The sequence below is a fragment of the Theropithecus gelada genome, chromosome 6 (genome assembly GCF_003255815.1).
Source record: "Theropithecus gelada isolate Dixy chromosome 6, Tgel_1.0, whole genome shotgun sequence".
NCBI classification, from domain to species: domain Eukaryota; kingdom Metazoa; phylum Chordata; class Mammalia; order Primates; family Cercopithecidae; genus Theropithecus; species Theropithecus gelada.
Window position 1 is genome coordinate 153,722,117 of NC_037673.1, and position 18,890 is coordinate 153,741,006.

The 18,890-nt window shown below is 40.7% G+C and overlaps 1 protein-coding gene across 1 annotated transcript in view; it reads left to right on the forward strand.

Annotated features, from left to right (window-relative positions):
* The first annotated feature begins 5,154 nt into the window (after positions 1-5,154).
* Positions 5,155-18,890, forward strand: part of ITK (IL2 inducible T cell kinase) — a 74,935-nt gene continuing 61,199 nt past the window's right edge. The window contains exon 1 of the mRNA XM_025388438.1: positions 5,155-5,444. Within this exon, the coding sequence (XP_025244223.1) occupies positions 5,307-5,444 (138 nt within the window). The 5' untranslated portion in view covers positions 5,155-5,306. The remainder of the gene's footprint in view (positions 5,445-18,890) is intronic.

An 18,890-nucleotide genomic window follows, 5' to 3' on the forward strand; every position in this document is an offset into this window, starting at 1 on the left:
TTGTAGAAGAGCTACTTATTCGGTGTCAGAGGGAGAGGGGCCTCTACTTGGGGCAAATGGTATATCCATCATTGGCTAGGAAAGGAGGCCTGAGTCTTCCAGTAGATCTATGGGAGGAAATAAGTGGTATGTGGTTCCATTTCTTTTTTCTTCATTTGAGATGGGGTCTTACTCTGTCCCCCAGGCTGGATTGCAGTGGCACGACCTCAGCTTACTGCAACCTCCACCTCCCAGGTTCAAGAAATTCTCCTGCCTCAGCCTCCCAAGTATCTGGGATTATAGGCGAATGCTACCACACCCAACTAATTTTTGTATTTTTAGTAGAGACAGGATTTCACTATGTTGGCCAGGCTGGTCTCGAACTCCTGACCTCAAGTGTTCCGCCTGCCTCAGCCTCCCAAAGTGCTAGGATTACAGGCATGAGCCACCGTGCCTGGCTCTTTTTTCTTTTTATTTAACAGAAACGAGGTTTCCCTGTGTTGCCCAAGCTGAGCTTAAGGGACTCTCCCACCCCAGTCTCCCAAAGTGCTGAGATTACCAGCGTGAGCCCCCATGCCCAGCCTCTGTAGTTCATTTTCAAGGAAATTTTACCCAAGAGGACAACCTAGTGGGCAATTGAATCCTGACGGGAGCTGGAACAGCTGAAGCCCAAGGGCTGAGGGTTGGGCTCGTTGGCCAAGAAGAGTGGCATCTCCCACATCAGGGGAACAGTTGTCAGAATCTTCAGCTGAAAAATCTCTGAAAATAACAAAGCACATGAAACATGCAAGAAAAAGCAGCAATTATGCATCCACCACATCCCAGGGACATCATCCCCAGATCACTGCTGCAACTACACAAATGTTGCACCCTTTGCCCCTCTTCCTCTTTTCCCTCCAGCCTGAGCTTCCAACTCAGGTGGGTCAGACACCAGGCTTGTGTGTAGGAAAAGAGAGGTTAGGACATGGTGGAAAAGCCAAGGTGCTTCAAATCCTGAAGCAAACCCATTTAAAGTTAAGGAAAAGCATGAGTTTAAATACATGTTTGGAGTTTTGATTATTACCTTGAACTGAACTGGGCTTTCTTTTTCTTTTCTTTGTTGTTGTTGTTGTTGTTGTTGTTGTTGTTGTTGTTGTTTTGAGATGGGGTTTTGCTCTTGTCACCCAGGCTGGAGTACAGTGGCGCAGTCAGCTCACTGCAACATCCGCCTCCCAGGTTAAAGCCATTCTCCTGCCTCAGCATCCCAAGTAGCTGGGACTACCGGCGCCTGCCACCACACCCGGCTAATTTTTGTATTTTTAGTAGAGACGGGGTTTGGCCAGGCTAGTCTTGAACTCCTGACCTCAGGTGATCCACCCTCCTCGGCACCCCAAAGTGCTGAGACTACAGGTGTGAGCCACCACACCCAGCCTCTTTTTCTTTTCTTAACTTTTTAATTACGGAAATTTTCAAAAGTGCATCAGTGCAAGGAGAGTAGAATAAGGATGTACCCATTAGCCAGATTTAGCAATTGTCAAGTCATGGTCAAACATTTTTCATCCCTTCCCCTACTGATTTCTCCCCCTCCACTGGATTATAATGAAGCAAATCATAAACATTTTATTGTTTTATCAATAATTCAGTGTATGTTTCTATGCAAAATAAGGACTATTTTAACATGATAATAGTGCCATTATTACATCTTTTTTTTTTTTTTTTTTTTTTTTGAGATGGTGTCTTGCTCTGTTGCCTGGGCTGGAATGCAGTGGTACCATCTTGGCTCACTGCAATCTCCGCCTTCCAGGTTCAAGCGATTCTCCTGCCTCAGCCTCCCAAGCAGCTGGGATTACAGGCACACAGCACCACACTCAGCTGACTTTTGTATTTTTAGTAGAGATGGGCTTTCACCATGTTGGCCAGGCTGGTCTCGAACTCCTGACCTCACATGATCCGCCCACCTCAGCCTCCTAAAGTGCTGGGATTACAGACGTGAGCCACCGTGCCCAGCCTATTATTACATCTTTAAAAATAACAAGTTTCTCAGTATTATCAAACATTGATTTAGCATTCAAATGTGTCTAATTGTCTCATAACATCTTTATACAATTGATTTGCTTGACTCTTAATCCAAAGTTCAAACATGCTCATATGTCTCTGAAAGTCTCTTTTAATCTAAGGGTTCCCCCTCTGACTTATTTGCTGTTGTTTTGTTTTGTTTTGTTTTGTTTTTGTTTTTTGAGACAGAATCTGGCTCTGTTACCCAGGCTGGAGTACAGTGGTGCAGTCCCAGCTCACTGCAACCTCCACTCACTGGGCTCAAGTGATCCTTCCACTTCAGCCTCCCGAGTAGCCGGGACTACAGGTGTGTGCCACCATGCTTGGCTAACTTTTTGTATTTTTTGTAGAGAAAGGGTTTCACCATGTTGCCCAGGCTGGTCTTAAGCTCCTGGGCTCAAGCAATCCACCACCCTTGGCCTCCCAAAGTGCTGGGATTACAAGCATGAGCCACTGTGCCCCACCTTCTATGACTTATTTGTGAATGACACTGAATCATTTGTCCTTAGCATGTTTTGTATTCTGGACTTATCCAATTGCATCTCCACAGTGTCATTTGTCAGGTCCATTTATCTCTTGTATTTCCTATAAACTCGAATTTATATCTCGAAGTTTGATTAGATTTGTGTTCAATTTTGTTTTCTCTTGGCAAGACTCCTGAGTTGTTGGTTTTGTGTACTTTCTCTTGCATCACCTCAGGAGGCATACAACGTCTGGTTGTTATTCTTTTAAGATTAATCAGCGTGTTACAGTGTTGTCAGCTTCATATGACAGTTATACATTTTCGTATTGACTTTTTGCATAATAATTTTAACAGCCATTGATGATCATTGCCTACATTTATTATTTCTTTGGCATTGCAAAATGATGATATTCTATCACTCCTTCATTGATTGGTTTCTCAGAAAAAAAAAAGGACTTCCTCATTAAATACTTGATTACTGAATTGAAAGATAGTTCTTCAAGAAAAGCAGGAAACATGTTTTATTCTTTTCCTTTGTTTCCAGTTTTCAGAAAAACAAGCTGGTTCTTCAGCATCCTCCAAAAGTGATCAAAAGGTTGGGATGCTTTTTTCAATTCTCTTTTGGACTCATTGCTTTAACATTTTTGCTGTTCTTCAATTCATGGCAATTATTATTCCTTTTGATACTTAAATTGTTCCATCTTTGGCAAGTGGGAGCTCCTTGAATTTGGCTCCTGGGAAGTGAACTTTTTAAAACGAAAACAAACAAAGGGACTATTTTTTTGTTTTGTTTATGTTTTCCTTAAAGTGAGAAAAAAAATATTGAGCTTCCTAAGTTTACAATTTAAAGTTGGCAAAGACAATTCCGAGATAGTGGGTTTGATGGCTCTATGAGAAAGAGAATAAAACTACTTATGATGGCACTCCATGGAGACTGAGCAAATGAAAGACTCCTAACGATTGCAGCAGCTACTGATGATGTTTTGTTTTCCCGGATGAGAACACTTTGTGAAGTCTGTAAATCTTTTCATCTGAACCAAGCAGGTATAAAATGTACTTCTCTCAAAGGAGTTCATAGTCTAGTTTGAGAAGATAACACTGTATTATCTAGGTTTCCTGGTAGTGACAGAAACCTCAAAATAACTGAGACTCAGAAAATAGATATTAAAAAAGGTAATCCAGGACTGGCATGGAAGATCCATGGTCACCAAGGTCCCAGGCTCTTTCTATCTTATACTCCATTGTCCTCAACATTCAATTTCCACCTCATGATACCAGATAGCTGCTTCAGCTCCAACTGTCACCTCAACATTCTAGTCAGAAGGCAGGAGGAAAATGGAAAGAAAAGGGGATGACAGATCCCACTAAGGAAATTTCCTAGAAGTTGTGCACACCACTTCTGTACATTCAGTTGACCAGAAGACAGTCATACAACTACACCTAGCTACTAGGGAGGCTAAAAATTGTGGTCTTTATTCTTGATGGCCAGATGCCCAGAAAACCATCAGGGATTCAGTCAGTTACTCTTGTGTGAAGGAGAGAGTAGATATTTGGGAAAAGCAGCAATCCCTAACTCAAGCCCATATTCAGGGAGGAAAAAAAAAAAAAAAGATCTTGTTTGAGCAGCGTATTTTCACACATATGTCTTAAAATCTCAGAATAGGGGAGATCATTTAAAAATATACCTGTACCCTACCCTCCTGAGTGTCTTGATTATGCTGGGGCATCCAGTATATGAAATAAAATAAGGCTATTGTTTGGTAATTTACATTTAAAAATAAACATTGGAGAATTTCACTCCTATACAGCAAGAATGATTGTTTCATTTATTATTTATCACTACCCAGTACATGCCATCTCTGCTTACACTAAAATCTCTTGATTATTAACATGGTAGAGATAAATGCCACACATTATTTTTCAACTACGTACTAACTCTAAGGCAACATGCACGACTAGCACCCACCATTTGTAAGATGTATGGGATTCAGTCCTCCAAGGGACCCTCACAAGGAAGCTAAGGATCAGAGGAGACACAGCTTGCTTAAAGAGAAACAGCTTAGTAAGTGACAGATCTGGGAATCCAACACAAGTTTGTTTGTTTTTAAAGCCCATATATACTTTGTTTATTATGCCATTCTGAAGGATTCGCTTATTTTTCACTGTTTCACAAAATGTCAGGACAGAAAGGCAATCATCTATATGTAGCATTGAGAAATTTCTGTGGGCTTTAATTTAAATCTTAAAAACTAATAAACTTCAGCAACATATTTCTTCATTTTAATGTGTGAGGGTTTTGTGCTCATTACCTCTTTTAATTGTCCAACCCAATTTGGCGAAGATCCATTCAACAAATTTTTCTTAAACATCTTTTTTATGTGTCAGGCACTGTGATGGTTGCCGAGTATATCATGGTAAGCAAAACCACGCATTGTCCTTACCCCTTGTGCTACATGTTTTAACTGCTGGATGGATTGGATGGATTAAACCAGGAACTATAAAGATTAAACTGTAATCCTTACCATAATTTTGAGTCTACAGTTTTTCAAATATCATTTTGAGCCATATAGCAAAGGCTGTATGTATTTTTTACATATGCTTCCTCGTTTTGTGAATTTTGAAAGGATGTGGTTATGGCCTTTGACATCAGAGGAGAAGCTCAGCTATGTTGGCTGAATGTTGATAGAAAGATAACGTTGAAGGCAAGTTGCCCTTGAGCAACTCTCTGAAGATCAACTGCCTCCACATTGCATTCTTTGCCCCAAAACTCTTCCCTTTGGTTGTGCTGAGAGGTGATGCCCAAGGTGCATCACATTTCAAGAACTGGATCATGAACAACTTTATCCTCCTGGAAGAACAGCTCATCAAGAAATCCCAACAAAAGAGAAGAACTTCTCCCTCGAACTTTAAAGTCCGCTTCTTTGTGTTAACCAAAGCCAGCCTGGCATACTTTGAGGATCGTCATGGGGTATGTGAGCAGTTTCATTTGTCTTTTTTCGCATAGTATTTTATGTTTGGACTGGGCTAATGCAAAAGTATATACATAGCATACAATAGAATACAGGAAACACAAACATGCTTGTTGTAACAACATAAAAAGTACAGTAAAAGTAACCAGAGGAGAATGCAGAGAGCAGTCAAGAGGTGAAATGGTGGTGCGAGGCAATTTCAGTTCTAAAAACTGGAAATTTAATATTCATCAGCTTTTTCCCCGTGCAAGATTATATTTGATTTTTAAATTATTAATAACATTTTAGGAAGCAAGTATTATGATTCATTAAAACTTGAACTTTCTATGAAACATACCAAATTTAATGAAACATACTAAACTTAATGAAACATACTAAATTTAATGAAACTTAGATTAATACAACATTAGCATTCGATGGGATGATCTACCCCAGCTTGCTTATTTTTAGTGGAAGAAACTGGTGTTTAGAATGGTTAAATTTGGGGTTCCGTGTTAACGTTTTCATGAATAACTCTGTCTGTTTCAATACTCGTCACTTGCCCAATCTTGAAATAAGATTCCCCAGGCATTTAATTGTCTAAAAGTTGTAAGGCACAATGGCAAGCCTCTTCATCTCTTGGTAGACTTCCTAGGACACCAGGTTTATTAAGAACAAAGTTTCTGCAGTGCAGACCAGCGGTTCTTACCCAGAAGAGTATGGCTGCTTAGCTAGGTCAGTCTGTCTCTGTATCTCAAAATAGTCTCATGCTTCTTTAAGATCAGTAATAACAAAAGCAACAGGAATAATCCTAATAATGTAGTTTGGTAGAAAAAGCATTGGACAAAGGGTCAGGAGACCAAACTACTTCTCAGTAGGTGATCCAATCTGGACAAATGTCTACCCCCTATTTCAGGTTCTTTCTTTATCAAAGGAAAAAACTGGAAATAACAACCTTCAAGATCCCTTTCTTCTTTAAAACTTCTTTGCTTTATGCAGTGGCTCTTGTTTAGCCCTATGCTGCAATTTTTCAAGGCGTGTTTGATTCCTTACTGTATGGTTATATTATTTTTACATCATTATTGGGGTAGGACAAGGATTATCACTTATATTTTACTGAAGGGAAAATAATATTAGGTGCCTGATGGTCACTTAGAAACAAAAGTGCTCTGATTCTTTGTTGGAGTCTGACTTAGTAGCTGGAGGCATGAGTTTGGGATTCTTTGGCGTGCCAGGCTTTAAAGCATTTCATGAGGTGGAGCTCCAAAGGAGGTCAGGCTGGGTATAGAGTCTATGGATGCCTCACTTTTTAAAGTTGCAGGTGTTGCATGTCTTTGATGAATTACAAAAAAAAAAAAAAAAAAGTTGCAGGCGAAATAGTGCTGCCTCTTTAAAAGTGAAAAGAATTGCTTGTCTTGTTATCAGACTCTTACTGATAACAATTTACCAGTCAATCAGAAAACACATGGAATTATGTGCGAGGCCTCTGCCAGTGGCCAGGAGCCCAGTTTGTGAACTTGGGGGATTTATCATGTAGAGCTAATAAATCGCATGGCATTACTCAATGCTTTTTTGTGAATGGAATATTTAAAGTTTTTGTTTCATATTGAAAGAACAGTCATGTACCTTTAAATATTTTTTTCAAAGCCCATTTTACAGTTTTCACCAGTTTGTTTTCCTGATTCAACATAGTATCATCTTATTTAGTTAGTACTAATAATTCTTTAGCCCAATTGTTATTTGTGAACTGTTTGTGAATTCAGCTCAATATTATTTGCAAATAATCACAGAACCAGATGGCCTCAATTCAGAATTTTATTGGTCATAATTTGCAAGTAGACAAGGTTGTAAAATCACCCTACTTCTTTATCTGAGCATTATGAAAAATTCCAAGACAATTACTTCATTCTGGGGAACCCTAGGCTGTAGTTTCTAATACTTCCATGTAAGATACAGAGAATACATGTCCAAACATCAAATTTCTTGTTTTCTAATGCCTTTTTTGCACTTATAAATAACATTTTTAAAGTATTTCTTTAATTATTTAATTATTATAGAAATTGATTAATTAGAAATTTATCCAAGGTCCCTGAAACAGGTAATATATGTGAGTTATTATTGTCCATGTCTTATGTACACTACATCGTTTAGGGCCACCAATTTGTACACAAGAGTGCATTAATATTACTCATAAGTAAATAACATTACACCTGTGGGAAGAACATTTTCATTTTTAAATTAAAGCCTTCATTTTCAATCTGTAAAATGGATGTGATACTAGTACCCATTTCATAGGAAGATGGCAAAGACTCAGAGGTATAATGTCTTTAGGCTGAGCTTTTTGAAATTATTTGCCAGGTCGAATATCAGGTATTAGAAGTCTCAAACAATTCAACTTAATGTATTAGGTACTTAGCATAGGCCCTGCCATCTGGTAAGCATCTACTAAAAGTTAACCATTGTTTGTATCCCTTTCACTTCTCTACAGAAGCTAGCAGGGTGTCATAACAATTCATTTTCAAATTATGGGAGATATTCAAGGATTCTCCAAAGTCAAGCTAAGATCAGGGTCCTGGATTCCTTCTATTCTGTGGCAATACAAGTTTGTGGGGTAGATATACACGCATCATGAGCTGTTTGGCCAGTTATTGCCCCTCTTAGGGTGTCAGAGCTTGTTTTTCTCTTTTCTCATTTGTAAAATTATGATTCCTGCAATTCTCATATTCTATGAATTTATAACACCATATGAAAAATAACCCTTCTACATACTCAAGAACATATTCTGTAGTTCTATAAATCAAGTATGTTTATTCTAACCTTAAAAATCATGCCTATTGTCATTATAATACTAATTGATTGAGGCTTTTACTTTAACATGGATTTAGTTCTGGTGTTAGATGCCTGTTTTTCCTATTGAGATGTGCAAGTGTTTTCAGAGGGGCCAAAAAGCGCCTTCATCTTGCAGTGAGCCAGAAAGAAGCATAGATTTGGCAGGTAGTGGCTTGCAGACAGACATGATTTCAGAGTCTCTCCTGTGCCTGTCAATTTTTTTCCAAGTAGTCCCTGATGCCAGAAATTCTATAAGAGAGGGCAATGAGAGATAAGGGCACATGGGTGTGCTGGTAAATGCTTAGGAATCCGAGTATGGGGCTTGTTGGATAGCCTTGATTCATAGTGTTTGCCAATTCCTTTGGTGTAAATACGCCCATCATGGCCCATTTTAAACTACCAATGTGAAGTCTGCTGGTTCACAGATTCCTGAAAATTTAACAATTAGCTACCTCAGGCCAGTACAAGCCAAGTCCAGCACATCATTGGCAAGCCTAAGAACAAATGATCCTTGAAGAGGTAGCCACCAACTAAGCAGCATACTTAGTTGCACATGACTGATATCAGATCCTTTTCAGTGGTAAAAAGAAAGTGAAGAACCTCAGGCGCTTTGAGTAAGCACAGAATGGAAGAGGCAGCCTAGATGGGAATAAAGCATCATAGATTGGTGTGGCTCCTGTGGCCACTTTCTAGATGTGGGATCTCAGACCAGACATTTGACCTCTTTGTGCCTGTGTCCTATTTGTAAAGTAAGGATCCCAGCACTATCTACTTCAAGTGATGTTGAGTATTTCATGAGAAAAGTATGTTTTAAGCTTCTTACCAATTGCTACATGGTAAGGTGATTATCACTCACAATTTTGCCCAAGCACCACCTTGATCTTCTGAAAGCCCCTCTGGAGAACTGGAAACATTCTCCTGTTTTGATGACTCTTTCCACCTTAGAGATCAAGTGTGCTGTGCACCTTATGATGTGAGAGTCATTATCATTTACATGGAACCAGAGAAACAGTTATGATCTCCATTCCAGTCAGCATCTGGGTGAGGGTCTCCACTCTTCACAGCCTCTTCCCTTTAGCGTGCAGTCTGATCTAGCAACAGAACCATCTCCTGCTTGCAGCAAGCATCCTTTCTAAATTAAAGGTGGTAGGTGGGGAGATGGTCACCTTTCCTTGCTTTTGAAAGCATTACTGCATAGTGGTGAAAAACACTGCTTCTGCATCAGATCTGGGTCAAAGACTAGGTCACATATGATCTGTGTGATTTTGTGTAAATTACATAATGCTGTGCAATCTTCTAAAAAACTATTTACCTTTTTTTTTTTTTTTTTTTGAGACAGCGTCTTGCTCTGTCACCCAGGCTGGAGTGCAGTGGTGCCACCTCAGTTCACTGCAACTTCTGCCTCCCAGGTTCAAGTGATTCTCCTGCCTCAGCCTCCTGTGTAGCTGGGACTACAGGTGCACACCACCACACTCGGCTAACTTTTGTATTTTTTTTAGTAGAGACGGGGTTTCACCATATTGGCCAGGCTGGTCTCAAACTCCTGACCTCATGATCCGCCTGTTTCACCCTCCCAAAATGCTGAACCATTGCGCCCGACCTATGTTTTTAAAATAATTAAGCAAGGCCAGACACATAGACTCACACCTGTAATCCCAACACGTTGGGAGGCCGAGGTGGATGGATCACTTGAGCTCGGGAATTTGAGATCAGCCTGGGCAACACGGTGAGACTCCATCTCTACAAAAAAAAAAAAAAAATAGCCAGATGTGGTGCATGCATGCCTGTAGTCCTAGTTACTCAGGAGGGTGAGGTGGGAGGATCCCTTGAGCCCAGGAGGTTGAGGCTGCCATGAGCTGTGATCATGCCACTGTAATCCAGCCTGGGCAACAGGCTGAGACCTGGTCTCAAAAATAAAATAAAATAATTAAACATTTCTTCATGATCTTGTTTCCTTTTAAGAAGATGGAGGTCACTTTTTTTACAAGTCCCCAATGGAAAGGACAGTCCTGAAAATTGGTACCCTGTGCCAAATGGGTCTTCTGCAATGAACTATTTTAGGACCTCTACACTTTCCACATATGCCCCAGGACAAATCTTTGTCTTCATTCACTTCAAGAAACCCCGCTATGTGTCTTTAAAAAAAAGAGAGAGAGAGAGAGGCCGGGCACGATGGTCCACGCCTGTAATCCCAGCACTTTGGGAGGCTGAGGAGGGTGGATCACCTGAGGGCAGGAGTTCGAGACCAACCTGGCTAATATAGTGAAACCCCATTTCTACTAAAAACACAAAAAATTAGTCAGGCATGATGGCAGGTGCCTGGAATCCCAGCTACTCGGGAGGCTGAGGTAGGAGAATTGCTTGAACCCGGGAGGCAGAGGTTGCAGAGTGCTGAGATTGTGCGATTGCACTCCAGCCTGAGCAACAAGAGCAAAACCCCGTCTCAAAAAAATAAAAATAAAAATAAAGAGAGATAGAGAGGGAGCCCTGGCAAGCTTTGCCTCCTAAAGTTCCCCTAGAATCTCCCCAGATTCCCACAGCCACCTCCTTAGTGGAAGCTGTCAGAATCTCTCACCTGGGACTGCTACCACCGCTCATGGTCTCCCTGCACCCGCTTCACCCCTGCCCGCCACTTCATCCTCCACATGGCAGCCAGCACCAGCTTTTCACATGTGACTGTAGTCAAGTCCTGAAGACCTTCATCAGAAGTTGATGTGTCCCTCCAGCAGCTCTCCCCATTGCCCTAAGGATGGACACTACCAGAATCTACCACATGGTCTCGTCTGTCTCAGCTCTTGTCTCACTTTCTCTTATCTCTGGGATCCAACCACACTGGGTTTTCTTCAATGTTAAAGCCTCCATTTTAAGTGTCACTTACTTGGGAAAGCCTTCCTTGATGTCCCTAGACTAAGTCATGTCCTCCTGTCCTGTTCTACCATGGCACCAGGTGTCCTTTCTTCACAGCACATGCTGAAGTTGTAACTACTCATCTGTTAATGAATGTATTCATGTCATTTCCCCACCTCACCCTCCATTGGACTATCAGCTTTATGAGAGCAGGCACCCAAGTTGACAAAGATGGCCTCGCCAGTGTCTACAAGAGTGTCTGGCACACACTATTCACTCATGCATCATTTGTGGAAGGAATAAAAGGAGAAAGGGAGAAAAGAAAGGAGGGAGTAAGGACATAAGGTATAGATTCGGCTGGAGAGGTTAGAGACACAAATGAACCTCAAATAGAAAAGGTTCAATGCCCAAATAATAGACATAGGACTTCAAAAGGGAGATTACTGGGTGTAGGAACATGTAACAAAGACTCCCTGGAGGCAGTAGTGTATAGCCTATCCTTGAACAAGGAAGAGGAAGATTCAGGTATTCAGGTGGATGGAATTTTAAGTGCTAGGTCAGAGAGGCACATGTAGGAACCAGCAGGAGGGCCAGGTCCCAGCCTTCAACTCTTTTTAGGAGAATTAATCAACTCTTTTCTCCTTTTTCCTCTGCCCTGTCTTACCCTTCCTTCCTTGCCTTTTACAGCTAAACCCTCTGTAGATGATATTCTTTTTTTTTTTTTCTTTGACCCAGAGGCTTGCTCTGTCTCCCAGGCTGGGGTGCAGTGGTGTGATCACAGCTCACTGTAGCCTCAACTTCCCAGGCTCAAGTGATCCTTCTGCCTCAACCTCCTGAGTAGCTGGGACTAGAAGCATGCACCATCATGCTCAGCTATTAAAAAAAAATTGTAGAGACAGAGTCTCACTATATTGCCCAGGCAGGCCTCAAACTCCTGGGCTCAAGCAATCCTCCTGCCTCAACCTCCCAAAGTGCTGGGATTATAGGCATGAGCCACCATGCCTGGCCATGTAGATAATATTCTTAAAACTACCCAGGCATTTTTGCTTGAGACATTGAGAAGTCTGTACCGTCTATTATCCACACAACACCTAGAATGAACCTTAAAATTTTAAATTAGTTACTACTTTCTACCTTAAAGCCCTCCATGGCTATTTAGGGTATTTAAATAAATTCTCAACTATGACTTACAAGACCCTTCATCCTGTCGTCCTAGCTTGCCTTCTTTATTTCACTTCACACCACACTCCCTGTATGTGCTTCTGTCACATCTGCCTTCTTTCTTAACCATAAGCACTCAAAGCTCAAGGTCCTTGCAGGGCCTTTGTACAGGGCCAGGACTAGGGTGAGACAAGTGAGACACACACATAAAATGGCACTCATTCTCAGGATACAGGATCTTTGCATTAGCTGTTCCCAATGTCTCAAACACCCCAGATTTTTGCAGGAGGGTTTGTGTGTTTGCTTGTTTGTTTGAAACATGGTCTTGCTCTGTCACGCAGGCTAGAATGCAGTGGTGGAATCTTGGGTCTGCAACCTCTGCCTTTCAGACTCAACCGATCCTCCCGACTAGCTGGGACTACAGGAGTGCATCACCATGTCTGGCTAATTCTGTTTGTTGATTTATTTCCCACCTCTTCCAAAGCACATAGATAGTTTAGTATCTGCACTTATTTGTTAGGTTTCTGGATCTGCTTCCCTGTTTAATTTCTGTCTGTCCATCTACTGGAAGGGCAGTTCCATGAAAGCAGAGATCTTGACTGTCTTCTTCATCACAGTATCACCATCATCTAAAACAGTTCTGGGCACTGGTTAGTAGTAATAGGTGGTCAGTAAATATCTGGGGAATGAATGAAGGCCACATAACTCATGTTGCATTCAGAAAAGCATCTGGAAGCTAAAAATGTGGGTCTTGTCTAGTCACACAAAGACAAGGAAGGGCCCAAGCAAAGTACTTTGCAATTGAGACATGCACAGTTTCCATCTGTTTTAATGGAGTGTTGTCATGAATTGGTCTTTACCTGCGTAATGTGAGGTTAATGTTTTATGGAGATAACTATTGTATTGACAGCTTCTTTTCTCGAAATAAAATTAGATTTGATTCCTACTGTTTAGGGACTGGTGCACCCATTCATCAGTTTCTGCAGTAAAAATAGGCCAGAGAGAAATACTATAAACATGAGAGTTTAGTTTCTGACTCAGTCTGAAAGAAAGCAGAAGAGCTCAGTTTCAGACCAGGCACAGTGACTTACACCTGTAATCCTAGCACTTTGGGAGGCCAAGACGGGCAGATTGCCTGAGCTCAGGAGTTCGAGACCAGCCCGGCCAACATGGCAAAACCCCATCTCTACTAAAAGTACAAAAAATTAGCCAGGTGTGGTGGCACATACCTGTAATTTGGCTACTCGGTAGGCCGAAGTAGGAGAATTGCTTAAACCCAGGTGGCAGAGGTTGCACTGGGCTGAGATCGCACCACTGCACTCCAGCCTGGGTGACAGAGCAAGAAGTTGTCTCAAAAAAAAAAAAAAAAGAAAGAAAGAAGAGCTCAGTTTCTTGAACTACAAGCTCCATGTAAAACAAGATATGTAAATATCAAACTCGGAAATCATGTCTACAAAAAACTGTACTAAAGCTCTTCTCAAATGTTGATGAACCAAATAGTAAATCCTCATTCCACCCTCATTTTCTGAACCAACTGATAATACGTTCCTCCATTCATCAGTGAATTATGAGACCTACTGGAAAAAGTAGACCTTCCAGGAAGTAATTTTCATCCAGAGGTCAGTTTGGGTTTGGCTTCATGACACTCAGAGGCCTCGCTAAAAGTGATCCTGAGGAGAAAACAGGTCTGTAATGCCTTCCCATGCATATAAAAGTCCCCTTTTGGATCAACGGTCTGTTCAGTTTCTTGAAATTCAGTAAAAGTTTTCTGTATTTTAATAGAATAAGAGCTAGATACAGGTTCTTATGTCTTATGTTGCCGTATAATTCCTATTAACCTAAAGGTATTTATAAGCAGGCTTCTCATTGTATTTTTCCTTTTTTGATATTTAAAAAGTCACAGAAATTATAACTGTTTGTTATAAAAATTCAACTATAGGGTTTTTTTCCCCCAAACTTCATATATTGTGCCAAATTTTTATTATTATTATTGGTTTTGGGGTTTTTGTTTGTTTGTCTGTTTTTCATTGACTCTGTATCAAGGAAATGTTTCTGTTTTGGTACATTTAGATTTAGTCATTTGTTCAGCAAACATTTTGCAAATAGCTACTCTGTGCCAGGCACTGTGCTAGATGTGAGGAACACAGTGGTAAGTAATGGAGGCAGGTGTCTTACATTGGTGCAGAAGTAATTGAGGTTTTAATTGAGGTCAATTACTTGTGCACCAACCTAACAGCTTGCATTCCAGGAGATGAGACAGACAGCAAGCAAGTGTATAACTGCATAGAGCAGATAGAGAATGTGGTAGGTTCTATGGCAAGACCAGGCAGCCACTGGGACTGAACTGGGAGGAAGGGTGGTCAGAGAACTGAAATTTGAGGAAAGAACTAGTTAAATAAAGAAATGGGAAAGATTGTTCTGGGCAGAGGGAACTGCAAGAACAAAGACCCTGAGGTAGGAGAAGGCTTGGCTTGTGTGAGGAACAGAGATTTGAACATGCAGAGTTCAAGAGTGGGGCACAAGACAAGGGGCAGAAGCCAAACTCTTGTGGATCATGGCAAGGAGTTTGGATTTTATTCCAACGCCAATGAAAAGTTTCCAAGGTTGAAGCAGTGGGGGTGATTCCATCCATCTAGAAGTGAGCTGACAGCTTTGGGGTCAGCAGATTTACAATGGCCAAGAATAGAAGCCAGCCAGGAAGCCAGGTAGAGTCTACTGCAGTGGTCTCCTGGGCCATTGTGTAGTGTCCCATCCTATGAGTTGTTCTTCAGCTGTCTTACGTTTTAACTTTCTTGTGGCATCCTTCTTCCTGGGGGTACTTTGTCCAGAATCATCTCACTCCATGTTTTGATAGGAAAGTGCCTGGTGTATAACCTGGGTCAGGATCAACACTGAGCTCAGACAAACTGTAGCAGCAAAGACTGAAACCAAATTAGAATTGAGTTAAATCAGCTTTGATTGATCTCAAGACAGAGTAAGGAATCTTCCGATCCTCATATTGTCAAAAAAATTAATGAACCAAGTACTTTCAGAATGTTTTCTATAATCTGGTCTGAAGACATCAATTTACTATCTGTGTCAGCACTGGTCTTTTCTCTCGTGCAGACATATCTTTTGCAGAGTTATAATCATAATGCATGACAATTTTATATTCTACCTTTCCATTTATTCTTTTATGTAAATGTATTTCCATATATCTACATTGCCTCCAAAGTAATCATTTTTCATATATATGATTTTTTAATGGTTGAGTCAGTTCATTGCAAGAACATGCTTATCTATTTTACATACGTGGGGGAATAGATGAACTTATCTGTTAGCTATGGTTCAACATTCAGAGTGTTTCCAGGTATAATGAAAACACCAAAAAAAAAAAAAAAAATAGTAAACATAATATAGGGCTGTCTTATTTTAAAAATCAGCTTCTTAGGATAGAGTGCCCCAAATAGGATAATTGTGTCACAGGATAAGAAGATTTTCTGGTCTTAATCATTTGTTGCTAGATCATCTTCCAAAGAGATTGAAGAAGCAGTGCGTGGGCCACAAAAAGCGGCACCGTATTTGTTAGCAGAACCATTAGAGAAGATTATGTTTCTAAAAAGGAACTAATAGAAACAAAAGAATGACACTGTTGTGATTTTCAAGTACCCCATTTTGAATGTTGTAGTGAGAGAGAGGGCAAAATGTGTAATCTTTTACACATAGGTGAGATGATTTGATTTAAAGTCAGTGTCACATGTATGTAGACGAACCCACCACCTGCATAGTTGGATTTAAGCGGTGCCAGAGGGTCTCCTACTCTGCAAAAGCTGAATCCTCGAACTGACGTCACAGAGTGGGGGTGGTCTGAAAGGTTCCCATGAATGAGTTCTTTGGGTTAGATCATGAAACACCTTATCAAGGAGCAAATGAAATACAAGAAGGTGTCGCAGGAGCCACTTTTGACTGTTCCATAGAAGTTAGTTTTAATTTTAGACAGGGCCTATGACACTGAAATTCTCAGGCTGCAATTCCAGAAAAGTGGGATGAGGTGAGCAAGGAACAACAGAGCAACCTAACAGAAAAGAGATTTGCATGCTGCTATAAAGACACATGCACACGTATGTTCATTGCGGCACTATTCACAATAGCAAAGACTTGGAATCAACCCAAATGTCCATCAGTGACAGACTGGATTAAGAAAATGTGGCACATATACACCATTGAATACTATGCAGCCATAAAAAAGGATGAGTTTGTGTCCTTTGTAGGGACATGGATGCAGCTGGAAACCATCATTCTCGGCAAACTATCGCAAGAACAGAAAACCAAACATTGCATGTTCTCACTCATAGGTAGGAACTGAACAATGAGATCACTTGGACTCAGGAAGGGGAACATCACACACGAGGCCTATTATGGGGAGGGGGGAGGGGGGAGGGATTGCATTGGGAGTTATACCTGATATAAATGACGAGTTGATGGGTGCTGACGAGTTGATGGGTGCAGCACACCAACATGGCACAAGTATACATATGTAACAAACCTGCACGTTATGCACATGTACCCTAGAACTTAAAGTATAATAATAAAAAAATTAAAAAAGAAAAAGAAAAAAGAAAAGAGATTTGGACCCAAGTCACCTGGCTAATTCTTTACTCTCTCTGGGATTTAGCTTTCTTGTCCTAAAATTAAAGGATTCGGCTGGATCAGTGCTTTTTCAAACTTTAAAAAACATTTTAATATAAAATTATACAAGTCATCACTATCCCCACATATGAAACAGAAAGAAGTGGAAGTTCTCTGCTTGAAGCAGGGCAGGGCAACTGCCCAGAACCCTATGTCCCTTGGCCTGTCCCTGACTTTCAGGAATCAACAAGGTATCTTCCAACTCTGTGACCTGTCTCCCCAGGGTGTAAATTGAATAGTAGAAATGAAAAGACAAGAGCTGATTTAGAAAGTAACCTTGAAGCCTCATTGTCCTCATCTCTAACATTATAAAGTTGGACTGAATGATTTCTAAAGACTCTTCCAGTTCAAAACTGTGGAAACTTGGCTCACATTTGTAATACCAACTCTTTGGGAGAGCAGAGTGAGAGGATTGCTTGAGGGCAGGAGTTTGAGACCAGCCTGGGCAACATAGTGAGATCCCATCTCCACAAAAACAAAAAATTAAAAAATTAGCTGGGCATGGTGGTGCACACCTATAGTCCCACTATTTGGGAAGCTGAGATGAGAGGATTACTTAAGCCTAGGAGTTCAAGGTTGCAGTGAACTATGATTGCACCACTGCACGCCACCCTGGGCTACAGAGAGACACCCTATCTCTATTTTCTTTTAAGTGGAAATTGGATATCTCTGCCAATGATAACAGGAATTCACAAAAAGTGATGGAGATTAGCCAAACATGGAAACCTTTTCAGGAAGTAACACCTTTAAGGTGATTAATAACTGTGTGGCTCATGAGAAAGCATGTTGTCAAAATACAAGCATGACCCCAAGAATGTCCCCTGAAAATCAAGTTGGACATTTCATGTGTAACCAATATAAAATCTGAAATAATAACAGCCAATATTTAATGAGTTCTCTTTGTGTTTCAGAGCATCAGGGTTAAGTGTTTTATATGTCTTATATCATAAATATTCACAATACCCACATTCATTATGTTATCCTATTGTTATCCCCATGTAATTTTTGAGAAGGCTGAGGTTTAAAGAAGCTAAGTATCTTTATTTAGGTTACACATATAGGACAAATATTAAAAGTTGGATTAAATGTTCTTCAATGGACATTTTCAGATCTAAGCTTGTTTGGGTCTGATAAGTCTTATAATAGAAGCTGAAAAGGCAGAGTTGGGGCAAGGATTTTTTGGTGAGTTTCTAACACAGTCCAATAGAGGCGTTGAGTCGGGACCAGTGGGCTTGCTCCAGGTTGCCCAGCAGACTTACCCGAAAGACAGCACAAACATCATCAACAGCAACAATTTTTTTAAAAAAAAACAATAGTTAGCATTACTACAAGAAGAGGACTGAACACTTTGTTAAGTATTTTCTCATTTCCTCCTTACAATTCTTTGAACGAGATAAAAGTAAAATTTTGTTTTAGTGAGGAAGCAATGGAGCTACGAGGACAGTAAGTAATTTTCCCAAGGAAGCGAAGTGAAAAGTGTAAAGGCAGCAGCATGCCTTAGGATGTAAGGATTCCCTACACTTTGCTCCTACTACACATTAGTGAGACCTTTCCTGATATCTTTGTGGTTACCTAAGTAGGATTACGTTTTGCGAGAAGGTAATTCTACTTACCTTCATGATTGCAAGCATCTCAGCCAGCTTCTCGCTGCGAGTTTGTGAATTCACCAGTCTTTGGTGACTTTGCAGAGTGTATTTCCATTCACCTGGACTCTATGGGCTGACAAACATGAGTTCCTGGGCTTGTAAACCTGAGAATCTGTTCCTGGGATGGCCTCTGACAAGGAAAGAGGCTGTATCCGCCTCAGCACTATCTAGTTTTCCAGATTAACAACTAATAACAGCATCGACCACTTATTGAGCCTTTTCTGGGAATAACATTCTGGGAACGCTATATCCAAAGTGGTAATACAAGGAGTACCAGGAGGAAAGTATTAGCCCAGCGAAGTGACCCAGAAAGGG